This window comes from Miniopterus natalensis, chromosome 8, assembly GCF_054644295.1.
Source record: "Miniopterus natalensis isolate mMinNat1 chromosome 8, mMinNat1.hap1, whole genome shotgun sequence".
NCBI classification, from domain to species: Eukaryota; Metazoa; Chordata; class Mammalia; order Chiroptera; family Miniopteridae; genus Miniopterus; species Miniopterus natalensis.
The window spans coordinates 11,278,291-11,305,064 of record NC_142088.1 but is presented as its reverse complement, the minus strand read 5'-3'; the positions used below and the strand labels follow the sequence as shown (position 1 = coordinate 11,305,064).

The 26,774-nt window shown below is 57.6% G+C and overlaps 3 protein-coding genes across 3 annotated transcripts in view; all 3 read left to right on the top strand.

Moving 5' to 3' along the window:
• The window catches only part of SPEG (striated muscle enriched protein kinase), a 54,473-nt gene extending 47,253 nt beyond the window's left edge, over positions 1-7,220 (top strand). The window contains exons 33-42 of the mRNA XM_087819578.1: positions 2,377-2,493; positions 2,638-2,805; positions 2,918-3,040; positions 3,212-3,379; positions 3,511-4,126; positions 4,555-4,794; positions 4,878-5,101; positions 5,956-6,031; positions 6,242-6,391; positions 6,723-7,220. Of these exons, the coding sequence (XP_087675704.1) occupies positions 2,377-2,493; positions 2,638-2,805; positions 2,918-3,040; positions 3,212-3,379; positions 3,511-4,126; positions 4,555-4,794; positions 4,878-5,101; positions 5,956-6,031; positions 6,242-6,391; positions 6,723-6,915 (2,075 nt within the window). The 3' untranslated portion in view covers positions 6,916-7,220. The remainder of the gene's footprint in view (positions 1-2,376; positions 2,494-2,637; positions 2,806-2,917; positions 3,041-3,211; positions 3,380-3,510; positions 4,127-4,554; positions 4,795-4,877; positions 5,102-5,955; positions 6,032-6,241; positions 6,392-6,722) is intronic.
• A 2,983-nt stretch (positions 7,221-10,203) lies between these two features.
• On the top strand, positions 10,204-12,064 carry SPEGNB (SPEG neighbor). The gene is given in 5 exon segments (XM_016196912.2): positions 10,204-10,331; positions 10,669-10,772; positions 10,775-10,975; positions 11,595-11,736; positions 11,926-12,064. Coding segments are annotated over 5 exon segments (714 nt in total).
• Positions 12,065-12,847: 783 nt separating this feature from the next.
• GMPPA (GDP-mannose pyrophosphorylase A) lies at positions 12,848-19,875 on the top strand. The gene is made up of 14 exons (XM_016196913.2): positions 12,848-12,919; positions 13,298-13,388; positions 13,645-13,699; positions 13,804-13,901; positions 14,991-15,094; positions 15,366-15,552; positions 15,908-15,967; positions 17,097-17,227; positions 18,210-18,344; positions 18,449-18,546; positions 18,713-18,759; positions 18,951-19,043; positions 19,167-19,335; positions 19,609-19,875. Exons 3-14 carry the CDS (start codon positions 13,660-13,662, stop codon positions 19,707-19,709), a joined length of 1,263 nt encoding a protein of 420 aa, XP_016052399.1. The 5' UTR covers positions 12,848-12,919; positions 13,298-13,388; positions 13,645-13,659; the 3' UTR covers positions 19,710-19,875.
• The last annotated feature ends 6,899 nt before the right edge of the window (positions 19,876-26,774 follow it).

Here is a 26,774-nt window from a genome sequence, read left to right as displayed (position 1 = left end):
ACAGAGCTGGTAGTAAGTGCAGCAGCCAGAGAGCGGGACTGTATGACCCTGTGCAGCCAGACCCCAGAAGTGGCTTCAGGACACCCTACTGATGCCTTTCTTTGGCTAGCCTCCCTCGTGGGAGAGCCTAGAAGGTCCCTGTAACTGCATGTAGTTCTGAAGGAGGTCAGGGTAGGGCTCCCCTGCCCCACAGCGCCTGTACCTATGTGTGTATGCTTGAATGTGCACACAAAGACACTATTTTTCTCCCAGCCTAGAGGCCCACAATCTGGACTGTGCCCCCAATTTGCCATTTCTCTACAGCCCTGAACACCTGAGTGCCCCTCCCTGCCACCCCCCCCCCCCCATCCCCCAGGGTCTCCAGCACTTTCAGCACCTTCAGGGCTCTTTGCTTGGGGGAAGGGGAACATAGCATATGCCCTGGTCTGTTTCTCTGCCCCTGTCCTGGGCTGTGTCCTGGGCTTCAGTGAGGCAGGTATTTCCCACCTGAGGTCACCCGGTTCCTCACCTGAAAAAGGGGCATTACTCAAGGACTATACACAAAGGCTCAGGAGGCCAGGTCCCCCAGACCAGCATGCAGAAAGCAACAGGCCCACCAAGCCAGGCTGTGTACAAGATCATCAGCAGTCACCAGTTCTGTTCTTCTCCAGTTTCCAATAAAACTCTGAACTGGTCCAGCTGAGGGGATTGTCTGGCCTTGGCCAGGGGAGCTGGGACATCCTTCTCGAGGCAGTGGGCCCTGGGGGGCTGTAATGAGGGAAGAGGAGGGAGGGAGGCCAGCTGGTGGGGGCAGGAGTGGAGAAGGAGAGGGAATGAGACAGAGAGAAGCCAGCACAGAGGCCTGGGGACAGCTGATCCCTTCCCACCTGGGGCCTCCCTCCCAGGTCCATTTTGCTTGTGCAGCTGATTTCCTGCTGAGGCAGTGTCCCCTTACCTCCTCCTCTCCCCCCTCCCTGCAGAAGAAGGCTGTCCCATGTCCACTTGACCAGCTAGGGCTAGACCCTGGGGGGATGGAGGTAGAACTGGCAGAGCTAGGCCAGGGTCACCTTTCACCTCTCCTCCTGGCCTCCCTCTCTCTCCCCCCTACCCAGCACCCTGACTTGGTCTGAGGAAACTATATTCATTTTGTTATTGGAGCCCCAGTGTGGGACCCCTCCTTGGGGAACATGGGTGCAGTGGGAAGGGCGGGCATGCTGTTGCTCTGATCATCCACTCCTGCTGAGCATTCCTCTCCTGCCCAGCTCTCCCCACCCCCACTGCCTCCTGGTTCTTTAGACAGGCAGCAGCTGGGGCTCCCAGGGTATCTATCCCTCAGCTTTCTCTGCCCATGTGAGAAAAATCCACCCCCGGTGGCCAGGACCAGATTGGGATATTTCTAAAGACACATGCCAGGGAACAGGAATGCAAGTCCTCATGGCACTGAGGAGCCACAGGCCAGCTTCACTGGAACAGGGGACCTTGGCCCCTCGGCATCCTGGCCGTGGCCAGTTCTCGTCAGCTGGGAAGCCAGCTTTGCCAAAGCAGCCTCTTTCTCTGAGGACCTGTGCCTGCCTCTCTACTGAGCATATTCATGAGATAATAAGCATAACAATAATAAGAGCTAACACTTATGAGCACTTATTATATCTTAGGCACATATTAAGCACTTTATATGTTTCTTGTAATTCTCACAACAACCCTATGAGTTTGGTGTTACTCTTTTCCTCAGTTTACACAAGACATGGTCCAAGGTCATGCAGATACTGTCTCTTGCCCCTTCAAAAGCTCCACCACTCTGCTGACCTGAAGGAGTATTAGAAGATCTACAACTGTGTCCCCAGACCCCAGAGGGGACGAGGGGTGGGGGGAGCTGACACACTTTCCGGCTCTGCCCCCTGTTTTGCCTTGACTTCAGATCTTTTAAGACTGCAGTTTTTCTTGAACATTATGTTCAACCCCAGGATTCTCAGCTCAGGTCACCAGCTCCTCTCACTTGCCCTGTGGTGCCCCAGAGGGAGGGAGTGTTGTCAGATCTTAACCACTGCAGTTTTTCAATATTTATTTGTTTTTATTTTACTTAATGAATGTGTGTAGATCACTTAAATGTAGTGCCAGGCCCTGCTCTAAGCAATTTCCAAACGTATTTGGTCTCTACCATGCCATCTTCAATAGCCAGTGAAAGGAAAAGATAGCTCTGCACACAGTGAGTGACAGGGGAGAGTGATGCTCACCCCAAAGAAAATTCTCCAAAGAGTGGCGAGAGGTTGCACTTTTCGCATCTGACTGGGAAGAGACAAGCTTTCACGCTGCTCCCCACCTCTCACATGCGTCCTCCCCTCCCTCAGCAGTAAGTGAGCAGGGGTCCTCTCAACCCATGGCTGTCTGCTCTCCCTCCAGACTTCCCCCCAGTCTTCCACATCAAACTCAAGGACCAGGTGCTGCTGGAGGGAGAGGCAGCCACCCTGCTCTGCCTGCCGGCAGCCTGCCCTGCACCCCACATCTCCTGGATGAAAGGTAAGATCACTTCTCCCCAGAGAGGGGCATAGGCAAGTGGCCCCAATGCCTGGTGATGCTTGGGGAGAGTGGCAACCAAGGAGTCCTGGAGGACCACATGTGCTGCCCCACTCAGCAATCCCTCCTGCTCCTCTCTGCCCCCAGACAAGCAGTCCCTGCGGTCAGAACCCTCAGTGGTCATCGTGTCCTGCAAAGATGGACGGCAGTTGTTGAGCATCCCTCGGGCGGGCAAGCGGCATGCTGGGCTCTATGAGTGCTCAGCCACCAATGTCCTAGGCAGCGTCACCAGCTCCTGTACCGTGGCTGTGGCCCGTGAGCCTGGGGCAGGGACCAAGGAGGGCAATGATGAAGGGTGTTGGGGCAGGGTTAGATGGGCTCTAAGCTGGAGCGTAGGAGCTCACTGGGGCTCCCATCCTCTTGCCAGGTGTCCCAGGGAAGCTAGCCCCTCCCGAGGTGCCCCAGACCTACCAGGACACAGCGCTGGTGCTCTGGAAGCCAGGAGACAGCCGGGCACCCTGCACGTACACACTGGAGCGGCGGGTGGATGGTGAGGGACTGCACAGGCTGGCCCGGGGAAGGGGTGGCAGGTGGCAGGCGGAGAAGCCAGGGAGACAAGCGCCCTCCCCGGGCAAAGTCCCCTCCCTAGGCTCCTTACAGATAGCACTGGGAGCTTGGGCCACCCCTTCTTTGACCTCAGCCCTTCCCATGGTGCCTGCAGGGGAGTCTTCCTGGCACTCAGTGAGCTCAGGCATCCCTGACTGTTACTACAATGTGACCCACCTACCAATCGGTGTGACCGTGAGGTTCCGAGTGGCCTGTGCCAACCGTGCTGGACAAGGGCCTTTCAGCAACCCTTCTGAGAAGGTCCTCGTCAGGGGCACGCAAGGTCGGTGTGATGAGGTTGGGGGTTGCCAGGAAAGGAAGGGGACCCTAAGCCCAAGATCCACCCTCTTCTCAGAACACCGTGGTTTTGCTGTCAGGGGCACCTAGGTGATGGTTTTCCTTGTCTTCACTCAGATTCCTCAGCTCTGCTACCTGCTGCTCACCGAGACACCCCTGTTACCTCAGGGCCAGCCAGGGCCCCACCTCCGGACTCTCCTACCTCACTGGCCCCGTCCCCAACCACCCCTGCAGCTCCTGGTCCCACAGGCCCCCAGTCAGCTGCTCTCAGCCCCTCATCTCCCCCCACACCCCCCACCAAGGCCTTGTCCTCACTCAAGGCTGTGGGTCCACCACCCCCAACTCCCCCACGAAAGCACAGAGGCCTGCAGGCTGCCCGGCAAGCAGAGCCCTCCCCACCCAGTGCCCAGGTCGCCCCAAGTGAGCCCAAGTCTTCCATCCCTGACACTGGGACCCCGATCCCAGCCTCTATTCCTCAAGAGGTTAAACCAGCGTCTTCCTCTACTCCCCTGTATATGGTGACCTCCTTTGTGTCTGTACCACCAGCCCCCGAGCCCCCAGCCCCTGAGCCCCCTCCCCAGCCCACCAAGGTAACTGTTCGGACCCTCAGTTCAGCCAAGGAGATGGTCAGCTCCCCTGGGGGTGGTCCCCGCAGCTCTCCAGGGCCAGAGGGCACCACTCTTCGACAGGGCCCCCCTCAGAAACCCTACACCTTCCTGGAGGAGAAGGCCAGGTAAGCAGGGCGGGGAAGGGATGGAGGACAGAGGGGGAGTGGGTGAAGCACAGGGGACACAGGGATTCAGAGCGGGGAAGGTGCTGAGATCTGGGTCATCAGCACTATTGAGTTCCAGTTTCCTCTGGGCCCTGCACTGTGCTAAGCTCTGTAGCCAGATGATCTCGTTTAATCATCATCACTCGGAGAGGAAGCCACTGCATTATTAGCATCACCCATCTCACAGATGGGAAAACAGCTTAGAGAGCGTATGGGATTGGCCTATGGTACAGAGCCACTGAAGGGCAGAACTGGGATTCGAACCCAGATTTCTAAGATTAAACTCCAGAGCTCACACTTGGGTCCCTGCTCCCCCCACCCCAGCCCCCTTAGCCTTCACAATGGTGGTGCCCCCCTCTCTAAGCCTGTGGTGTCCCCTCAACACATAGGGGCCGCTTTGGTGTAGTGCGCGCGTGCCGGGAGAATGCTACCGGGAGAACGTTTGTGGCCAAGATCGTGCCCTATGCAGCTGAGGGCAAGCGGCGAGTCCTGCAGGAGTATGAAGTGCTGCGGACGCTGCACCACGAGCGGCTCATGTCCCTGCACGAGGCCTACATCACCCCACGTTACCTCGTGCTCATCGCTGAGAGCTGCGGCAACCGGGAGCTCCTATGTGGGCTCAGCGACAGGTAGCTGGGCATTCTAGGGGAGCCGGGAGTGAGAGTAAGGGGAGCTGGCCTGGGATGTCACCTGCTTTCCCTGGGCCCTCCAGGTTCCGATATTCAGAGGATGACGTGGCCACCTATGTGGTGCAGCTGCTACAAGGCCTGGACTACCTCCACGGCCATCACGTGCTGCACCTGGACATCAAGCCAGACAACCTGCTGCTGGCCCCTGACAACGCCCTCAAGATCGTGGACTTCGGCAGTGCCCAGCCCTACAACCCCCAGGCCCTGCAGCCCCTTGGCCACCGCACGGGCACGCTGGAGTTCATGGGTGAGGGCACCATGCCAGCCAGGGCAGGGGATTGGGGGTACTGCCAAAGGGGCAGCAGCCATAAGTCCCCCCACTTCACCCACGTATGTGCCATTTATTGAGTGCTTACTGTATGCAGGCAATGAACAAAGTCCTTTCCTTGGGTTTTTTTAAATTTATCTTCATAGTAGCCTTGGAGATTGGCATAACATTACCCCCATTTTACAGACAAGGAAACAGGTGAAGTAGATTATTTGTCCCACATAAGACAGTTTTAAATGGTCGAGCCAAGATTTGATAAAGCTGGAGAGATAGGGAACCAATTATTAATTTGTATAAACAAGGAAAACCAGCTACCATTTAGCTACCTGCTAAATACTTTATGTTCATTATGTCCATCCTTTAGAGTTATTCTGAAAGCTACACTTTACAAATGAGGAGATTAGAGAGCCAGACAGGTTTAGTACATTGCCCAGGGTCCTGTGGCTAGAAGGGACAGGCCTGGGATTGGAGCCAGCCAGGCCGATTTCTAAGGCTCTTCATCTTTGTGCTGGCTACATTCATCGTGAATGGGCACCCTACCTTAGAGCTGACCTGAAGGAGCCAGTGACCCTGGTTCTCAGCAGCTCTGCAGTTCTGGTGACCCCCCACCATTCAGAGCCTGGGCTGATTTCTCAGGTGCCCCACATCTCCCCTGCAGGCCACCCCCACTTCCATCCTGCCTGCTGTCATCCAGGGCCTGCTGCCCTGGTCAGACCCATGGTCTGGTGACCTGGACATTGTCCTGCTCCTCAAGCCCTCAGGGGCCTCCCCAGCATTTTCCTGCTTCCCTGCCACCAGGAAACTGTTTCAACTTGGCCTCTGTCTCCTGTCAGCTCCTGAGATGGTGAAGGGAGACCCCATCGGCTCCGCCACAGACATCTGGGGAGTGGGTGTGCTCACTTACATCATGTGAGTACCCCCAGGACTCACTTCCTGCCTACTCCCTCTCCTCCTCCCCAGCACATGTGAGTGTGCACATGTGCTTGCATGCACACACACATGTGTACCCAGGTGCCAATAGCTCTCCCTGAGTACTGTGCCCCTTAGAACCCCCACACTAATGTCCCCCTGGACCTGTGAGTTGACCCTTCATTCATGTGTTAACTATCTCCACCACAGGCTCAGTGGACGCTCTCCATTCTATGAGCCAGACCCCCAGGAAACAGAGGCTCGTATTGTGGGGGGCCGCTTTGATGCCTTCCAGTTGTACCCCAACACCTCCCAAAGCGCCACCCTCTTCTTGCGAAAGGTCCTCTCAGTACATCCCTGGTGAGTGGGCCCCACACCTGCCAACGCCCCAGCATTACCTGTTCCTGGCCTTGGACTGCCCTGGCCCAGCCCATGCCTAGGATCCCCCAACTCCACCCCTGCCCCCAATAATACACAGTTGCTACTCCTTCTACTAAATGGTTCTACTCACATTTTAAAACCTATAACAGCCCTATGATGTAAGCAGAATCACTGTCGCCATTCCAGAAATTGGGAAACTGAGCCCCAGAGCTGCCCAGAGTCACTCACTAGGGGTGAATCCAGTATTGGGACTCGGGTATATGGGAGGGCAGAGCCCTGCCTGCTCACTATCCTTGGCCGGGCCTGCCAGGAGCCGGCCCTCCCTGCAGGACTGCCTGGCCCACCCGTGGCTGCAGGACGCTTACCTGATGAAGCTGCGTCGCCAGACACTCACCTTCACCACCAGCCGGCTCAAGGAGTTCCTGGGTGAGCAGCGGCGTCGCAGGGCCGAGGCTGCCACCCGTCACAAGGTGCTGCTCCGCTCCTATCCAGGCAGCTCCTAGTGGCTTGGACCACAGCCTGGCCCCAGGCTTCCACTCGGGGCTCCCGCTGATGCTGCGGGACATTCCAGGGCCCATGCTGAGCCCGGTGGGCTCAGGGCTTCGTACACCACCAGCAGCAACATCCGGCCGGGCTATTACCTCATGGACCTGAGGGGACAGAGGCCCCGGGCTTCGGCCAGTGCCACCAGGCCAGAGCCAGAGCTGGAGACTCACTGGCCAGGCTGGGTGGAGTGGGGAGCAGGAAGAAGGGCAAGAACAGAATGGGGAAGTGAGAGAAAGGGATGGGAGACTCTAGGAAGGTTTTGGGGGTGGGGGACAGTGCATCTGGGGGGAGAAGCAACAAGGAAGGTATGAGTGAGGGGCTGGAAAGGTGGAAAAGGAAGGAGCCCAGGGTGTCAAGGCTGTGGGCTGGGAGTAAAGCAGGGACAGGACATGGGACAGTGTCAGGGTGCCAGATACAGCATGTGAGAGAGGGCAGCAAGGTGGAGGAGGGAGAGGAGAGAGTACTCAGGTGGGGATGGGGTGGGCCAGCTGCCAGCATCCCGAAGAAGAATCGTGGAGGGCTGGAGGCAGGAGGCAGTGGTCACGCAAGCCAGCGCGCTCCTGTTGTCCCAGTGGATGTGGCTCTGGGCTCTGTGCTGGCCCAAGGATGTCCCCACTGGTCCTCCGTGGCCTTCGCCCTTCTTCCCATTCATATTTATTTATTTATTGACTTTTATGAAGTTTCCCTTTCATCCAATCCTAATTGCTCATGTTGTCCTGACCATCCCCGCCCCCCAGCCATCCAGCTGTCTGTCTGTCTGTCACAAGGAAAATAAAAATAGCAAGCAGCAGGACCTATGTGTGATCTATGGGGGGAGATGGCTGGGGGTGCAGGATGCAGGGTGCTGGGACAGTATTCCAGCCTTTCTGGGCCAGTGAGAGCCCAGGTACACCAGCTAGCACCTTCTGACCTCCCTCCTCCCCCCCTGACTCTCCTGCCCCCTTACTTTCCCCTACTTTCTAGAGGGAGAAGAGACTTCAGTCTGCTTCTCTCTCTGAAGTTTCTGGAATCCTGGCAGGACCACTGAATCCCCATCACCATCCTCTAACCAGACTGTGGTGGCCCCCACCTCTTCTCACATGTTCCATCACCATACCTTGGAAGATGGTAGGCTCTGAAATGGACTGGTCCCCATCTGAATCCTGGCTCAGCCTTCTTTCCCCAATACTTCCCAGCTCTGGTCCTGACTGCTGGAGCAGAGGGGGTTTTTCCGTGATGCCTGGTGACAGCAGGTGGTGTGAAGAGCTGCACAGGGGACCGGGACAGGCCCATACCCCATGCTCTCAGTGTTAGAGCACCAATCAGGGCATCAGCTGCACAGGGCAGCTGTGAGTTCTCTAGTCAGCATGTCTGCTGTGATGATGCCACAGAAGAGCACATTCCTAGGCCCCAGGGACACCCAGCCTGGACCTTCTGATCCCCCACCAAGCTAGGGAGTCTGCTGGGGGTGAAGGCACCTTGACTCTAGCTGCAGTGCCACAGAATGGTTACTTGGTTCTAGAACTGAGCTGCCTTCCCCTGTGGTGGGGAGTGAGGTGAGCCAGTTCTCCTTGGGTCCAAAGGGACTGTCCTCCCTCTTCACCCCTTGAAAACTCTGTTCTTCACAATCTGACAGGAATAAAGCCTCCACCACGAGCAGAAAGAGCTGGCACTGGTGTGTTGCTGATCTAGGCTGAGGGCCCCTTGGCTGGAGCCCAAACAACGTTCAGCCCAGCCCAGCCCAGTCTCTCTGCCTTCTCAGGACCTTAGGGAAAAGGCAATCCCCATCACCATAAAATAGCAGTTAAAGCAGCTGGAAGGCACCAGAGAGATGCCTTGCTCACCTGTCATTTTAGCGATGAAGATATACAGTTTGCCTGGGAGAATCTGTAATCCCCTACTCACTGCAAGTGTTTTCATATAAAAATGAGGTGCCTGAACTCATATCTTGATAAATGGTAAAATTCCTCTCCCGTCCCCCTTCTGATCTTGAGCTCTCTTCCCATCTCCATTGGAAATGGCATGTGAACTGCTTGTCCAAACCTGGAGGAGCAAAGGTAATTTATATCAGCAGAGCCGTGTCAAAATTGCTCTGATCAAAAGGTGACAGTGCTCCATACCTGGGTGGGCAGCTAAAGGAAATGGAAGCAACACTACCTGGTGCTCTGGCCTGGGCAGACTGGACTCCAGGCATGTCCCAGAGCAACTAACCTAACCCCTTCACCCCAGGTTCTCTGATGCCCCTATACATCAGCTTTGCCCCATAATGGGCTTGGGCCGACCTAAAGTTGCTGAGTCAGTACTAGTGCCAATCTCCAGGGACAGTGCAGCCCAGCCAGACCCTACAATGTCACATGGAGGAGAGTGAGTGGCGATAGGGGTGGCAGGAAGGGATGCTGTTCTTAAAACTCTTTGCGGTCCTCTCCAGGTTTATCTCAGTTTGCCGCCAGGGGGCACAGTGCAGAAATGACAACCGTAGACGCTGGGGTGGAGGTAAGGCGATTCCCCATTGGTCCTGCCAGCCACGTGGCCCTCTCATAATTGGCTGGATGGACAGTTAGGACCGCAGCTCCTCCGACTTCATTCAGGGAAACCCCCGCAAGTGCTCGCACCCCTTCACCCCTTAACCTACGGTGCCTCGCGAAGGGCACATTGTCCCATTGTCCAGGGACTGACTGAATGTACAGGTGCCCCCGCAGAGGGCTGAATCCCCCGTCGGCTTGGGGCCTCGTCGGGGCCTCCTGGGAGCGGGATGGATACCCCTTGCCTCGGGAGGAGATGGGGCCGCGTCCAGCTGTCCAGCTGTCCAGGCGCTGACGCGCGGTGCACCCCAGAGCCGCTCGAGTTTCCCCCCACCCCACCCCACCCCACCCCCCGGGCCTGTTCTAGCGGCTGAGCCAGCATCCCTGGCATCCTCGGGCTAAATAAGGAGCCTGCTTGGGTCAGGGGGCGGGGGCTGGGGTCCCGGGGGGCTTGGGGCAACCACGCCAAACAAGGCAAGGAGGGGAGCGACGTATAAAACCAGGGCCCGGGGCCGAGCACCTGCCCGTGCCCCCACTGTGCCATCCGGAAGGGCTCCGTGCCGCCTGCTCCCAGCTAGCTGACAAGTCCCGAAGTCGAAGCCCCACGCCCCCACGGTGAGGCCCGATCCTCAGACCGGCTCTGGACCCTCGCATCCCGGGGATGTTTTGAATCCGAAGGGCACAGGCTGAAGGTCGCAGTCTCTGTGTCAGCCTAGACCCCCGTGTTTGTTTTCCGCTGCCCAGATGTCCAAAGCAGCTCCCGCCAAAAAACCGGCGGCTACGGCCCCGCCTGCCGGATGCTCCCTGGACATCAACGACCCCCAGGTCCAGAAAGCGGCCATTCGCATCCAGGCCTCTTGCCGGGGCCACAGGTGAGGGGGAGCCCCGGAGCCCTCTGAGGGAAGGGAACTGGAGCTGCAGAAACCGCATTCCTGCACTGGGGAAGGGCGGTGAGCCCAGTGCCACGGGCTGCTAAGGTCACCGGACTTAGGGGAGAGCAGTTACTGAGGCGTGGAAGGGTGGCCGGCAAGAGTAGATCATTTTTTTAGGGTAACTATTTGGGGGCGGCCCCCTCCCCCGCACCTCTCCTGGCTTAAGGGTCTAGTCGGCCGAGGCGGTGGGCAGGGGGCAGTGTGCGGGCGCACAGGGCTGCGGGAGGCTGGGGACCGTGTCACGGGAGCTCTGGGCCCTGCCCCTGCCCGCGGGTAGGTCCCGAAAGGAGCTACGAGAGAAGGGGCCTCGGCGAGTGCTGGAGCCGCTGGAAGACGTGGTGCTGCTGGAGGGCAGCGCGGCCAAGCTGACTTGCCGCATTTCGGCTTCCCGGACCCATTCATCCGCTGGAGCAAGGACGGCAAAGAGCTGCGCGACGGGCCCAAGTATCGCTACATCTTCGAGGACCCCGACGTCGTCGCATTGGTGGTGCGCGACGGCGAGCTGGCGGACTTGGGCCAGTACAGCATCAACGTAACCAACCCGTTGGGCCAGTGCCCCGACTCCGCGCGCATCCTCGTGGAAGGTACGCGCCCGGTGCACCGCCACGGCGCAGAGCAGCGCCACCCCGCGGGCGTCCGCAGCCGGCCTCGGCCGCGCACTTATCCCCGGGCCCAGCCGAGTCCGGACGCAGATGGGTCCGGCGCAGCCTCTGGCACAGCCTGAGGCACAGAGCAGGGCGCGGCGCCGCACCGGCTGCGTAGTGCTTTTCTGCCTCGGGATCCCATCCCACCCAGGCTAAGAAGTCGGGTATGGGTTTCAATCGACTTCAGAGCCCCAAGGTCACAGCGATCCAGTGGCCGAGCCAGGGTTAGAGAGAAACCTGGTCTTCTGGCTCCCAACCCAGGGCAATTTCCACTACTCAGAGCTGTCTCCAAGGCACCCCGAGGTGTGTGGACATTCCTGGGCTTTCACTATAGTATCTCTTTTCATGCTCCATTCAACCCTAAGGAGTAGGAGGAGCAGGGATTCGTCTCCTTTAACAGCTGAGTTGCTGAAGCCCCGGAGAGGCTAAAGACTTGCCCAAGGTCACACCGCGAGCTCAAATCCATCTCGGGCTTAGGGCAGGGTAATAGCTGGGAAGGTGATGTCCCGCCTCACCGGTAGGTCCCTCACTGGGTCGCATTCCCTTTCCCTTCCTCTAGTCCCGGCGAAAATTCAAAAGGGACCGGATAACACCAAGGCGCGCAAAGGCGCCACGGTGACGCTGACGGCGGAGATCATGGGCGAGCCTGCGCCCGACGTGGGCTCGCCCAAGGACGGGAAGGACATAGAGGAGGACGACAGGCGAGGGCTGGGACCCGCTGCCGAGGCCGGGCCGGGCGCTGGGGCCGGGGCCGCATGGGGCCCAGAACACCCGCGGGAGTGGGATGAGAGCGGGGAGCTGGGCGGCGAGGAACGGAGCAGGCTGAGTAGCCAGGCGGGGGGGCACGTGGACTGACCGCGGCCCCGCCCTTCCCCGTCCCTCCCCCGCAGGGTGTACTTCGAGGTCGGCAGCACCAACACCACGCTGACCATCCGCCGGGCCACGCCCCAGGACAGCGGCAGGTACGAGGTGTACGTGGAGAACAGCCTGGGCATGGACCAGAGCTTTGCTCGCGTGGACGTGGCCTGAAAGGGACCCTCGGAGTTTTCGCTCCGTTTCCAAGCTCCGGGGTGGGTGGCACCAACAACCCCCCCTCCATCTCGCTTAATAAAGCTGCTTTCTCTGACCTTCCGCGCCTGTTCTCTGCTTTCGCGTCGCCGTTCCCACTCCCCGGCGCCCGCACGCGCGCTCGGCCCAGCCCCACACGGCAGAGCCCGGGAGTGCTGGCGTCGGCGGGAAGCTCGGCGAGCGCCCGGGCCGTGCCTGAGCTCACAGACGGCGAGTCTGAGCGAGACGCGCGTCGCTCCGGCTCGGCAGGGGGCTCCTCCACTTCCCAGCGAGGGGCAGAGGCGCCTACGACCCCGCCTCTCTTCTTTTGGGTACCTCAAGCCTCACCCTTTCGTGGGGCGGGAGGGTGCGTACTGCCCACGTCCGTTTCAAGGCCGACCACACCCCCACTCGTCTCCAACCCCGCTTCCCCCTGCGACCCAGTTCTCTACTTTAGCTGCTCCCAGGCAGCTCGGAATGCTAATCCGGGAGCCGCCCCTTCAACCCCTTGGCCACGCCCCAGGGTCTTCCCCAAATTCCACCTCGTTCTCAGTTAGAAGGCGGGGGTGGGGGGGGGGAGGAACTTGAGAACTACAATTCCCGGCAGACTCTGCGAAATTCTCGCGAGTTGCGAGAAGACACGTGCGCGGAAGGAGCCCGCAGTAGCCGGTGACAGAGCTGGAATAAAGGGGACCAGCGGTAAAAAGATCAGATGGAGGGGTGGCGGAGGGGGTGGAGGACCCGGCACGGCCCCTAGACGGAGCGCGGCTCGGAGGCCCCGGCTGGCTCTCCGCACGTCGGGTGCTGTTCTGGTCCCCCAAGCCCTGGATACGCGAGGTTAGGTTTTATCAGTCATTTGTGAGGTTCAGAGGATCAGCAGTCAGCCCTCTGAATCCTAAGATTTAGCACTTGTCAGTCCTGGGCGCAGGGGGTTGGCAGAGTGTGTTTGGGATGCCAAGGGAGCCTGTCTCTTGATTCAGGGTTCAGGTTAATTTTAGGATTTAGGTTCAGCATAAAGAGGGTTTTGCTAGGGTTTGGAGTTGTCAAATGCAGATCAGTGTTGGTTTAATACTTGAAGTTCACTCTTAGGACTGGAGTTAAATATTGGGGGCTCGCTCAGGATTTGAGATTCACTGTTGGGATTCGGGGCTTAACTTCTCCAGGGAGGGTGGACCAATTTGGGAATCAGTGGTTTGGGGTTTTGGTTTTTTTAAGGTTTGGGATGTGAGAAGGACGTCTATTGCTGGGTTTCTGAGTTTGCTGAGATTTCGTCCGGAAGGAAGTCTCTTAGGGATCCACTTGCCAGGTGTGGATTCAGAATTTGGGAGGAATCACTGTCGGGTTTGAAGGCTGACTGGAACTGGGTTGGGATTTGAGATGTGTGAGATTTGTGAGGTGTTGTGCCCAGGGAGGGACTGTATTGAATTTTGGATTTATATCCTGGGAGAGAGAGGGCTCAGTGTTGCTATTTTGGGTTTAGGATTTGGTTGGGGTATGAGTGGGCTTCCTGGGTTGGGGTGTGAAATCTGAGCCTAACTTCTCTGTCGGGATTTGGGGTTTAGGTAACAGTTGCCATCATGCTTAAAGCTGTGATCCTGATTGGAGGCCCTCAAAAGGGTGAGGAGCCAGAGGAATGGGGGAGGAGTTTGGGCTGGAGTGGTTGGTGGGATGGGGGCAGAGGGAAGCGGAAAATTGAAATGTGCTTCTCTCTCCTCTCTCAGGGACTCGCTTCAGGCCTTTGTCTTTTGAGGTGCCCAAACCCCTGTTTCCAGTGGCAGGGGTCCCTATGATCCAGCACCACATTGAGGCCTGTGCCCAGGTAACCCCATTGGCTCCCCTCTCCCACCTCACTATCTGATCATCTTCTTCACGTCATATTTCTCCCTTTTCCAACCATGAGCTCTTCCCACCAAGCATAACTCCAGGAACCACCATTTACAAATGACAATGTGAATTCCCCCTTCCCACCCTCGTTGTGCAATGCAGTTGTCCTGCTGTCTTTTCCTAATCTAGTCTTTTGTCTGGCCTCTTCTTTTTTAAATGTTTTTATTGATTTTTAGAGAGGGAAGAAGGGGGAGGGATAGAGAGATAGAAACATTGATGGGAGAGAAACATTGATTGACTACCTCCTGCACGCCCCCTACCGGGGATCAAGCCCGCAACCTTGGGCATGTGCCCTGAAGAGAAATTGAGCTGGTGACCTCTTGGTTCATGGGTAGATGCTCCACCACTGAGCCTGGAATGTGAGATTAGGTAGGAATCTTAGAGACAACTTAAAGCCGTAGCATGGGAAACCTTAATGATAACAAAGCAAGGAATCATACTACCCTTGCTCAGTATGGAGCTAATTTCTTTATTGCTTTTGGTATTGAGACCTGCAAGGTTTTGATTTGAGTCTAGTCTCTGCCTGCTAAAAGGAATTGAGCAAATTTCTCACCCTTTCTCAGCCTTATTTGTAAAGTGGGGGTGATTAGACTACTTCATGGGGTTGTGAAACTTAGAGATGATGTTTGCAAAGTAACTAGCACAATGTAGACACTTGATAAATGGTATCCTTACCTCATGCTGATCTCAAGCTCAGACTGACAGATAATAAATATGGGAGAAATGAATGGATTATTCTATAATGGAGCTTGATAGGCAAAAATCTTTCCTAGGGTTAGCCTCACTTCAGATGTGAGGGTTGGGGGGATAATAGAATAATAAAAGATTAAAAGATCAGGGACTGAGACTCTAACTTCTTCATTATCCAGAGAAGAAATCAGACCAGCAGGGTAAAATGGGTGCCCAGGGCCACAGCTAAGACGGAAAGTGTGGTTTCTGGATTTGGGGCCAGTATCAGGGATTTCTCCCTCCCTCCCATCATTCCCTCAGATGTTTTTCTCTCAATCTCTTCCTTTGTCCTCAGGTTCCTGGGATGCAGGAGATTCTGCTCATTGGCTTCTACCAACCTGATGAACCACTTACCCGGTTCCTGGAAGCTGCCCAGCAAGAGTTTAACCTTCCGGTCAGGTCAGGTGTTTGTGCATATGTGCTACATAGGGGTGGGGGAGCAATGGCCTAGGCATCTGAGTTCTCAGGGGTGGGTTGAGTCAGCATTTGCTGAAGTCACCCTCACACACTAGGAGGTTTCTTATTTGGGCCCTCCTGAATTGCTGTATATAAAGAGTTTTTCTGTTGGCCTTGGGCAGGCATATCCTGGGAACAGGAGGGTCGGTGCCCAGGCTTATGGTATCTGTCTCCTTTGATCTCACTGAGCTGGCTCTGGGGTCCCTGGGGACAGGTACCTGCAGGAATTTGCCCCTCTGGGCACAGGAGGCGGTCTCTACCATTTCCGGGATCAGATCCTGGCTGGGGGCCCTGAAGCCTTCTTCGTGCTCAATGCTGATGTTTGCTCCGACTTCCCCTTGCAAGCTATGTTGGCTGCCCACAGACATCAGCCTCACCCTTTCTTGCTCCTGGGCACCACGGTGAGAGACCCTGGAGGGCTGGAGGGTATCGAGGGGGTGATCTAGAGAGATTCCTGGAATGCAGAGTGTTGGGGAGGCAGGGCCAGCCCAGGGAGTTGGAGTGGGAATGTGCTTCAGGAGGGATAGGTGATTGAAACCCCAGCAGTAATGGAGGTGGTGGTGGAGAGAGACCCTGAGCCCTTGAGCTGCTCAGAAGAAGGTGGGGAGGGTAGCTGTCAGTTCTCACCTCAGCTGAAGGCTTGTCAGTGGTGGAGCTACGTGCCAGGTGCTCTAGGGGAGGGAAAGCAAGAAAGAGAAAACAGACCTTGCTGCCCTCGAGCAGGCAGGTCACTGTCTCGGTGCGCCTGTCTTTCAGGCTAACAGAACACAATCCCTCAACTACGGCTGCATCGTAGAGAATCCGCAGACGCATGAGGTAAGAGCAGAGAGGAGGCTGGCTGGGTGCCTATTCTGTGTATCACCATTCTCCCACCCCTCAGCCTCTAGAGAATGCTGCAACGCTGTGAGGTGGGCCCCCGTCGTGGGAGGTGTGGCACACCCTCAGTTGTTCCTCTTCTATGCCTTTAAGAAAGATTGGTGAAGAGGTAACAGATAAGTGCCGTGAGTGTGGTGCTCCAGTAGACATATGCACAGGGTGCTATGGCAACACAAAAGGGGGCCCAACCCAGTCTACCTGGGTGAGGGTGAGGAGGGCTCCCTGGAAAAGGTGAGGTCTGAACCTAATTAAATTTGTCAACATGAAGGAGACAGGAAGGCATTGCAAGTAGAGGGAACCATGTGTGCAAAGGCACAGAGGCAGGAACCAGCACAGTGCCTCCAGAATTATGGAGGTGGGAGCATAATTAGCAAGATGGGGGCTGGGGAGTGGGGATCTCTGTCCCTGTCTCTGAAACTCCCTGCTCTGTAGCCTACCTGACTTTCATAAACCCCTTTTGTTTGTTCAACTTTTAGTATTAAAAATACATATGATCATATATATATATATATATATATACATATATATATTTTTTCGCACACACATAAAGTTTTTTTTAGACACAAATTAGGTGTGAGAGAAACAGCCAGAAAGACACAACCCTGCCTCTCAGGAGCCCTCAGTCTGGAGGGAGAGATATCAAAAAACAACCACTGCAATTGACACAAGTGCCACTATGGATGAGGCGTGGCCAGAGAACAGGAATGGTCAGAGCTGAGAAGCTAACTCTGGGGCAGACAAGAGTGTACTTAGAGAGGGAGTGACAGTGTCAACTGGGTATTTAAAAGCTACGTTTTCCAGATGAAGAATTGGTTAAGGGCATTCCAAAAGGCACAGCATGCCACAGCAGAGTTGTGTTCTGGGAGGAAGGGGGTAGATCAGAAGGGAGAAGGCAGGCAGTTTGGACTTATCTTGAAGGTGAAGTTGAAGGGCAGTGACAAGATGCACTCTGCATCTTAGGAAGACCCCCCCTCCCCGCCATGGCAACAGGACGACCTAGAGATTTGGAGGGTCTTAGGGATGGTGGCTGTGGCCCTTCCTCTACTGACCCAGCCCGTTCTGTCCTCAGGTCCTGCACTATGTGGAGAAACCAAGCACGTTTGTTAGTGACATCATCAACTGTGGCATCTACCTCTTTTCCCCGGAAGCCCTGAAGCCCCTTCGGGATGTTTTTCAGCGTAATCAACAGGATGGGCAACTGTGAGGCAGACCCCATGGCCCTGTAACCCCAAGTACCCTGACTCACAGCCCTGCCCCCAGTCTCTGCTGGCTCCATCTCAACCAGCTCACCTTCCTCCTCCCTTCTCCCTTCCACTTGTCATCTCCAGCCAAGCCTCTCCAGTCCCTCCCTATCTAACCTCATTCTGTCCCTCTTCTTTATCCATCCCAGTTCCTCCTCTGTCACCACCTGCCCACTCCCCTTCTGGTCCATTTCTCTAAGCCTTGAGTGTCCCAGAGATGTCTTTCAGAACAGACGGTAGCACACACACTTGGGCGCACACACGCTTGGGTGCAGGCATGCGTGCACGTGTGTGCGTGTGCACACATACACACTCAGGGTGAGGAGGCTCCCTTTGCAGTCTAGTGCCCCAAAGGGAGCTGTGCTCACCACAAGCCACTATCCTGGGCCTGGGAACTGTTCCCTTCTATGGCTCCCCTGCCCTCATTCCCTCTCACGCCTCACTCACTCATAGCCATCTTTTCACTCCCATCCATATCTCTGCTTCTCTCTCCATTTCTTCTGGCCTCTTTTTGTTTCTGCTGAATTGGCATCCCTACCATCTCTCTCCCTCTTTTTCTGTGACTGTCTCTGCCTTCACCAGCTGCCTTCCTCTGGGGTGAGTCTGTGTTTTAGTCCATCCAGTGAGAGGGAGGGACCAGAGGTGGGGTTCAGAGTTGTGGATGGGAGGAAAATGGGATAATTGGGGGAAGCCAAGTCTGGATTTAACTCCTGGGCATGGGGCAGGATGGGCAGCAGGTCTATGCCTGGGGATCCCCTGGGATAATCCCCGAGCTAGGAGAGTAAGGGGCTTCCTGGGACATGAGCATCCTTTGGAGAGGATCTGACCAGGCCTTTCGAGGTAGTGGGGTTCCCTCTGATTCCCATCCCTGAGAGACTATGTTGGCCACCCAGTTGGGCTCAGTTGGGGAACTGATGTCAGTATCCTGTCTGCTCTGCCAGGGAGGACTCTTCAGGCCTGTGGAGGGGGGCAGGCACCATCCGCCTGGAGCAGGATGTGTTCTCAGCTCTGGCTGGCCAGGGCCAGATCTACGTGCACCTCAATGATGGTATCTGGAGCCAGATCAAGTCTGCAGGGTATGGGAGAGGCCTCTGATGGGGTGACTGGGGATTGAGACTTCAGGATGGTGGGCTCAAGTCCTGCTGGCCCCTGAGCCCCTACTCCCCTTTGTGGCCCCCAGCTCAGCACTCTATGCCTCCCGCCTCTATCTGGGCCAGTACCAGTTCACTCACCCAGAACGCCTGGCCAAGCACAGCCCAGGGGGGCCACGGATCCGAGGTACCCATCCTGCCACAATCCCTAACCACTGCCCCCTACCCCAGCCCCCTCTGACCTTGGAGCTGAGTCCAGACCTCAGGTCCAGAGGTGAAATCTCAATCCCTGCCCTCCCTGTACCAGATACGGTTTGGGGCATTTGTCCCCAAGTCCTCTCTTCTGCTTCTAGGAAACGTTTACATCCACCCAACGGCTAAGGTGGCCCCGTCAGCTGTGGTAAGCAGTGGCCCAGCCCAGGGAGGAAGGTAGGTGGGGCAGTGTGGATATCTCCTGAGCTCGGAGTACAGGTCTCATGTTTGTCACAGCCTGTTGCATGGCTGCAAGTAGGTTCCTTCCCCATTTTGAGGAGGTTGGACTTGGGTTCCCCAAGCTTCACCAGAGCTTATGGTATATGTTCCTCTCCACAGCTGGGCCCCAACGTCTCCATTGGGGAGGGAGTGACCGTGGGCGAGGGTGTGCGGCTCCGAGAGAGCATTGTCCTCCATGGAGCCACGCTGCAGGTAGGCACCCCAGCACGTGCAGCAGGGCCTGGTGCCCCAAGAGGCTGAGGGGAGAGGTGAACCCCACAGGCTCTGCTTCTGGCCCCTTCTCACCCCCTCAACTCATACTGTCCTGTTTTGCAGGAGCACACGTGTGTTCTGCACAGCATTGTGGGCTGGGGAAGCACTGTGGGGCGCTGGGCCCGCGTGGAGGGTACCCCCAATGACCCCAATCCCAACGACCCCCGGGCCCACATGGACAGCGAGAGCCTTTTCAAGGATGGGAAGCTGCTGCCTGCCATCACCATCCTGGGTATGGCTTCCTGGGGTACTTAGGGCTGCGAGAAACCACCACAGGGGAGAATCTGTGCATGTGCAAGTCTGAGTGTGTGTGTGTGTGTGTTCCTTTAGCAAACATTTACCAAGTGCCTGCTGTGTGCCAGGCCCTGGGTGAGTCACTAGGGGCATGGAGCCAGGGCACAGATGGGCAGGGAGGGATCCCTCCTGATGGCAGTGGGCCCCCAGCTCCTTGCCCCTCCTTTCCTCTCCCCATGGCCTCCTCCTCGTGCCCTCGTCCATGCTGCAGGCTGCCGTGTCCGGATCCCTGCTGAGGTGCTCATCCTGAACTCGATTGTTCTGCCACACAAGGAGCTGAGCCGAAGCTTTACCAACCAGATCATCCTCTGAAGGGGGCTGCCGGAAGACCCCCACAACTCCTACACCTCCAGCTTCTGTCCAGAATGGACCTGGAGAAGCCAGGCAGAATCTTCACACACCAGGAGCAAGTGGGTGGGCGGAGGACTTCTGGCCTCCCTCTCTGCTCCCTAATAAACCCCATGAACCTTGGAGCCGGCGAGGACTCAGCTTGTGCCTGGACTGGTGTAGGGGTGGAAGGGGGGCAGCTGAGTCAGGCCCCCCCACATTAGCATTTAAATTGGAGCCGTTGCTGCGGGCTCATGAATAATGAATCTGGAGCCCTGGTAAACCTCCCCCTCCCACTGCCTCAGCCTCAGCGCCGCTCCAGAGAAAGGCCCTCAAGGCGCCCAGCCTGCCGCCCCGCCTTCACCCCTACCCTGATGCTGCCTGCCCGCCCACCCCCCTGTTCCTCTTCACTGGTTCTGGCTCAGGCCTCAGAGTGGAGGGCTTTCGAAGGGAAGGGTAAAGGGTTTCAGTTGTGCAGTGAGGTACCGGTGGCAGGCACAGGGACTGGGGGCCACAGGCCTGAGATTGGATCACCGGGCATCCCATCTTCAGTTCCTGCCAAGCCCCAGCCCCAGCCTGTTTTCTGCTTTGCCAGCTACATCCGCTCCTGGCCCAGCTTTTGGCAGGGTAGTGGTTTCTCCCTCGCCCACCAGAGGCCTAGTGTCTGTCTTCTACTCCCCTGGCAGGCACGGTAGGCCTAGCTGTTGCCTTTCCTTCTGGAATCACAGTAGACAGCGCTATTCCGTGGGAGGAGGATACCTGGCCACCGCTCCACATTCCTGAAACCCCAGAGGAACCCAGCATCACTCATGTTTGCCCATGACCCCCGCGTGCCCCTCTTGGTGCCCCCCCTTTCCCCAGCTGTGGGTGCGGAGCTTAGTTGCCAGATGAGCTGGTAATGATCGTAATCTGCTAATTGAGAGGAATCTAATTACCCGAAGAGAATGGGGGGGCAGGGCGTGGGTGGGAGGGAGGAGGGGGTCCTGGCAGCAGGCAGCAGGGTGCTGGGCCTTGTTACCAGCACCAGGGTCTGGGACAGAGCCCAGGATTTCATATCCTAGCCAGGCGGTTAGGAAGATGAGCTTGTTCAGCAGCTGGGCTGACAGTGACATGAGGATTGGGCTAGAAGGGACCTCCCAGATTCTCAGGTCCTGCAGGCTGTGTAAGAGCACCTGTGAAATGACCCAGGGTTTAGCAGTCCTGACCTCTAACCTGCCTTGACTCAGCCCCTTCCTGTTCCCTCAGGTTCCTGCCTCCAGCCCAGACCTTTCATCATCTCTGCTGGGGTTGGGAGGAGGCTGCAGGTACCTACTCTGGACCTGGGGTCAACTCCCAGAGGAAGGGGCTGGGTCTTTTCCCTTTCCTCTCCCACAGTCCTGACCCTTCTCTTCTGAATGGTTGGCAGAGGCCATGGCAGCTCCATCATAAATATGATAATTTAATTATTTTCTCAGCAAACACCGTGAAATCCAATAAGTCTGTGTCAGACCCTGGCCCCCGGGACCCCCCTCCTAGGCCCAGTGGGGGTTGGGGACTTGGTGGGGAGAGGCACTAGAAGGAGAAAGGGTCAGTGTTTGAAGTGGGAGGGGGCTAGTGAAGCTGAGGTCTTTGTAACATGCCCCCCCCCCCAGCTGATGGAGTCACTGTTGTGTGTATGTGCTCAGGTGGAAGGGGGACTAAGAAAAGAGAAGTTGTAATGCCTCCCACTCCTCTCCAGCTTTATATGCCCTGGGAGGAGCCTAGAGCCCCATCCATGTCTGAGGGACCGCTCAGGGCCCAGGATGTGGGAGCTCCTTGCCTCTGAAGGAAGGGCCTATCACCTCTGGGACCTTGCTGTCCCTATAGGAGTAAGAGGGTTTTGGCCCCCTGGAAGGGCTGAGAAGGGAGAACTGAGGGAACTGGGGTGGGAAGTAGGGGGTGAGCAGGGGAGGGATGCGGGGGAGGGGTTCGCTCCTGCCATTAGTGCTTTTTTCGGTTTCCATAAAAAGATTATTCTGTAAAATCATTGAGGGGGAGCGAGCTGGGGGCCGGGGAGAGGGGCGGGTCCCTGGCACCAAGCTGGATGGGGTGACTGGGGAGGAGAGCTGGGGACAGGGACTATGTGTGGCTTCAGGAGCCAACCAGGGGGAGAGGCTGAGCCAAGAACACAGATTACCAGGAGGCTGGCCAGACCAGGGTGGGGTGGGGACAGGGCCCTCATCTTCCTGCCCCTTTGGTGGGGTTGCCCTGGGCCCCAGACCCATCCCCACCCCCACCTCCACCCCTTCCCCCAGCACTTAGCAGCCATTATTGGGGGAGCAGATTGCAGCCCCCTCCCCCTCTCCAGGAAGCAGACGCAGCTGGGGCCCCGCCACATCTGCCGCATCAGCACAGAGCACAGCTGGGTGTGCCCAGAGCCACCATCCCCAAAATACAAAGGGGGGCGGGGGCCAAGGGGAGCCCAGACCCCTGAGACAGACACACCGACACTTCTGCCAACAGACATACTCCTGGAGGCAAAGCTGTACCCACCACCACACACGCTCCCACGATTGCAGACAGAACTGACAAACAGGCAATTACTCTGCCCCACCCGCCACCCCCGCTGCCCTCCCCCCACCCCCTCCTACTCCTCCTCTTCCTTCCCTCCAGGTTCCCCTCCGTCACCACAGCCACTTCTGAACTGCTCTAGACTCATCTCCAAGGAGCTGGGGTCTCACCCTCCCCAAGCGCACACTCCTGGGAGGCTTGAAGAACAGGAGGGCTGGGGATGGTAAGGGGCTTCCAATCCAAGGTGTGAGCCTGGAGAAGCCACCTGCCCTCTCTCCTGCCCATACCTCTCCCCACAAAGAAACCCCCTTGAAATGCTAGTCCTTGCCACCCTAGGAATGATGAGGTCTCCATCCCAGGGTGAGCTGGCTGGGTCCCCGAGACTGGTTCCCCTTGACCCTGGGTTTCATGGGCCACCTTTAGGAGGCGCTGCGTGCCCTTGCTCTCTTGCCAGGAGCTCAGCAGCTCCCAGGGCTGGCCTCTGCCACTTACTCCCACCCAAAAATCTATCAGTACCCTACCCTCAGCAATGCACGCATCCAACTTAGCTCTGCTACCCCTGACATGTGCAGGGTATGGGGGCTCGCCAATGGTGGAAAAGACCCCCCTCTGCAGAAGAGATGAGCAGGGGTCCCTTCTATTCTCCTTTCCTAGGCGATGAGCATCTCTTGGCTGCTGATTAAATCCTGCCCCCTTGGCAGCCCTCTTTTCTCCCACTCATCTCCTTGGTCCTGATGTCTTGCCCTCAACCCTCTCTCCCTGCCTCGCCCCCGCCCCCGCCCCTCAGCGCTTTAATCCCTCCTGCTGCTATGCTGCCTTATCTGTTCCCAGCAGCTTTCGCTACCGCAAAGCCCTCTCCCCCTCCTCTTTTGAATCTTCTCCCTGCTCCTTCCCTGGCTCTCTCTTCTCTCTGACCAGCACACCCCCCCCCCCCCCCCGGCCTATCTCTGCCCCTCAGGCCCCGTGACGCTCTTGGCTGACACCAGATCTGCACCCCAATGCCCTCTCTCCAGCCTCAGCTCAGAGATTGCCAGCTGCCCGTCCACTACACTGGCCTCCTCTCCCCTCTCCCCCTCCCCCACAGGCCCCACAGACTTGGTCAGCTTCTGTCCAGCCAAGATTTATCTTTCTTCTTTCCCTGCCCTCCCTTTCCTGGCCCCCTCCCCAGTTCCTCCAGCTGCCCCTCAATCTTGGGCCTGGTCTCCTTCAGTTCCTAGTGACCCACTGTCTCATCATGGGCATCCCAAAAGGGGGGTCAGGGTGCCACAGGAGAGGGGTCAGGGCTGGGCTGGGGGGTAGTGGGGGCAGGGCCCAGTGGTGGGACGCTAACCTTTTTAAGTCGCTTCAGATCACGTCTGGGCCTCCCCACCCCCCTTCTCTGGGACTCTCATTAACCGTTTCTCCTGCCTCGTCCGCAGCATAAATAACCCAGATAAATCAGCCGCGGTCCGCCCCCCGCCCCTCAGCCCCCGCACAGCCCGTTTGTCACCGCTGCTTGCTCACCAGTCAGGCTTGGCCCAGTCCTGGCCTCCGCCCCCCAGCGTTGTCCCTTCCCGCCCACATCTGTCCCACACTGGCTCATCCCTTGGTCCACACCAGAGCCAGATCTGGACAGGTGTCTGGGCTGCCGAGGGCGGGAAGGGGGTGTCCTTTGGGACCAGGAGAAGGCTGGGGACTCTCTCTCTAGGAGAATGCTCTCTAGGAGCTTGGGGGTCATGCCATTTATGAATGGTGCCACCCAGACAAGGAGTTGGGGCCACACGTGGTGGGAAGGGGCAAATGCAGCTCAGCTTGGGGGCCCCTGTGCTGGGAGAAGAGGTAGAACCTCAGGAGCGCTGATGCAGGAAGGGCTTGGAGGTGCCCTTGAAGCCCCCCCAAGCTGCATCCTGGGAGGCCTCCAGGTTTGCCTTTGGGGCATTTTGCCCAAATAAAACCTCCTGCCTGCTCCCAGCTGTCACCTCCCTCCCCCTGCCCCCATTCCCAGTACAAATGCCACTCTAATCTCACCTCTCAGTCCATCCACCACCTTTCTCAGTCATCTCTGGGGGGTGGGGGAGTGGAGAATTGGGCTGGGAACAAATCTGGGGAATGGGGACAACAGGAGGACAGAGGACACCTGGCTAAGGCTTCACAGCCAGACCCTGCAGCCATCCCACCCCCACCCCATGGCCCCCAGTACCAGGTTCCCACACTCACAACTTGAGTCCCCGACAGCCTTTTCCATTTTGATCACACCCAGTTCGGGTTCTGGCCGGCAACACTTGGCCCTGATGCTCACTGCAGGGGGCAGCTGGTCCCCTGGGAGTGGGTGAGGGAAGCAGGGAGGGGATGGGAGAGCTTGGGCGCTGGGCTGGGGGTGGGGGTGGGGAAGAAGCTGGGCTGGGCCCCAGGGACCAGCTGGGCAATGAGCCGGGGAAGCAGCCAGGAGGCTAAATGAGGGAGATTATCACCCAACTGCAGCCGGGCAGAGAGGGAGGCAGGCACGGAAGCGGGGAGAGGGAGGGGAGAAAGGACGGGGGCCAGAGGGAAAAAGGGTGTTGGGGGCCAGGGGGAGAAACAGGAGACACAGGAGTTGGGGGAAGACCAAAGGATGGGCTGAAAGGATGTGGGGGATGGCTCCCGCTGAGCGTAACCTGATGCTTGGGAGTCTGGATGATGGGGATTTGGGGACAATTGGAGATGGCTGTCTGTGGGGCAGTGGGGGGGTGGGGGTGGGAGCCCTGCCACTTTCCCGTGGCCTGGAGCTACCCCTCCTCCCCCCACACCAGGTTACCACCCAACTTCATTCCCTCTAGAGGTTGACGGCTTCCTGCCAGCCCCTCAGGAGGAAGAGGGTGTGCTTTAGGCTCCTGATGGAGCCAACGTGTTGTGGGGAGTGTGACTGTGATGTCAATGGCTGGCAGGGCAATTTAGGGATGTGCACTGATTCCGGGGCAGCAAGGAGCACTGGGGAAAGCTTGGGGGTAGCTCCCCGCTTTCTTGGCTGAGCCCCAGACTGAAGTAACCTTAAAAAAGCAATTAAACCACCTTTTAAAAAAAAAAACCCAGTAAAGAAAAATCAATACTAGGAGAAGGGAAGAGAGAGGCGGGGGGGGGGGGGGGGGGCATGTAGGTGGGGGAGGCAGCGCTGGAAGGGTCTAGACTGAAAGCTAGTAAGGAGGGGAAAGCAAGGGAGGGGCTGCCCGGATCAGGGCAGAGAGAGGGGAGCTATCTGTGGCCACTTGGAGACTGAGTGTTAACTCAGCAGCTGCTTCCAGTGCCAACCCCACTTTCCTTTTTGGGACCCTGCCAGATGCAGTCCCTGGACCCAGGGGTCTTATCTTCCCAGCTTGGGAGAGCTGGCTTGTGAGGAAGCCCAGCCTTTGGGCCCCTGAAGAAGCTACATTGATGAGAGGTTGGGGACAATCCCAGCAGAGTGCCACACCTGGCCAGGTGTGTGGGGGGTGGGTGGGATCCATGCTGAGGTGACCTGTGATGGCTGAAGAGGCTGACCTGGTCTTGTAGCCAAGGGTGGGCAGAGTGGCTTCCTGCCCATCCCTCCCCCGCATGGGGCTATCCCTGGGCCCCTCCTCCAGGGCCAGGCAGGGGCTGCGACCCAAGAGACAGGCCTGATGCCTGACACACGGGAGGGGTGGCCACCGGGCAGCGGGTGGACCTCGGGCTCTAATCCCCAGCAGCTGCAGTTTCCCTCAGATCGATTCCCTTCTCACTTTTTTTTCAGCTGCTGGTTCCGCGGCTCGGATCGATGGAGCCGCCTCCCCCGCCCCTCTGAGCTTCCTCTCCCTGCTGCTCATTAGCGCCCCGATTAATCAGCCCCCCCCCCGTTTCCTCTAGGGGACAAGTGCTTCCTCCCCCTTGAGGCCTCATGCTTTCACAGGGCACCCCAGATCACAAGCTGCTCACTGTGACCACCCCCACCCTGGGAACACCAAGACATCTCCTCCTGGCCTGCCAACAGGGTCTGTCCCTGCTTGTGATAATAGCCCACATGCCTGCCTCCCCTCAACAGGATGGCAGCCACCCCAGGGCTCCCCTGCCCCAATCTGTGGGGGACACCCCCTGCATCTGCTTCTTTAAGGTTGTACTCCTTGCCATTCAAACCTGCCCATTTCTATTCCTTCCAAACCCCCACCTGGCCTCTGCTCCCTGGCCTGTTCACCCAACAGCATCCCCACAACACCCAGCCTGACTGTGGCTAGAAATTTGAGAAGCATTTGGGGAAGCAAAGTGGCCACAGATGTACAAGTCAGCCAGGGTGCCCTCTGTCCCAGACATAGGAGTGACTTGGGGGGGGGGGGGGCAGGCAAAGTGAAGGAGGGGTGGCCAGTGTCCCAGAGAGGGCCAGGTATGGTAGGTGTGGAAGTCAGGAGCAAAGCTCTAGGGAAGTCAAGAATCTTGGTGGCCTTACTGTTGTCCCCTTGTCTGTCTGTCCTGCCCTCCCCTGCCCCCCCCCCCCATTCAAACAAGTGGCCCTCCCAAGGAGTTTCTAGAAGACGCTATGAGTGGGGTAATGGGGCCAGG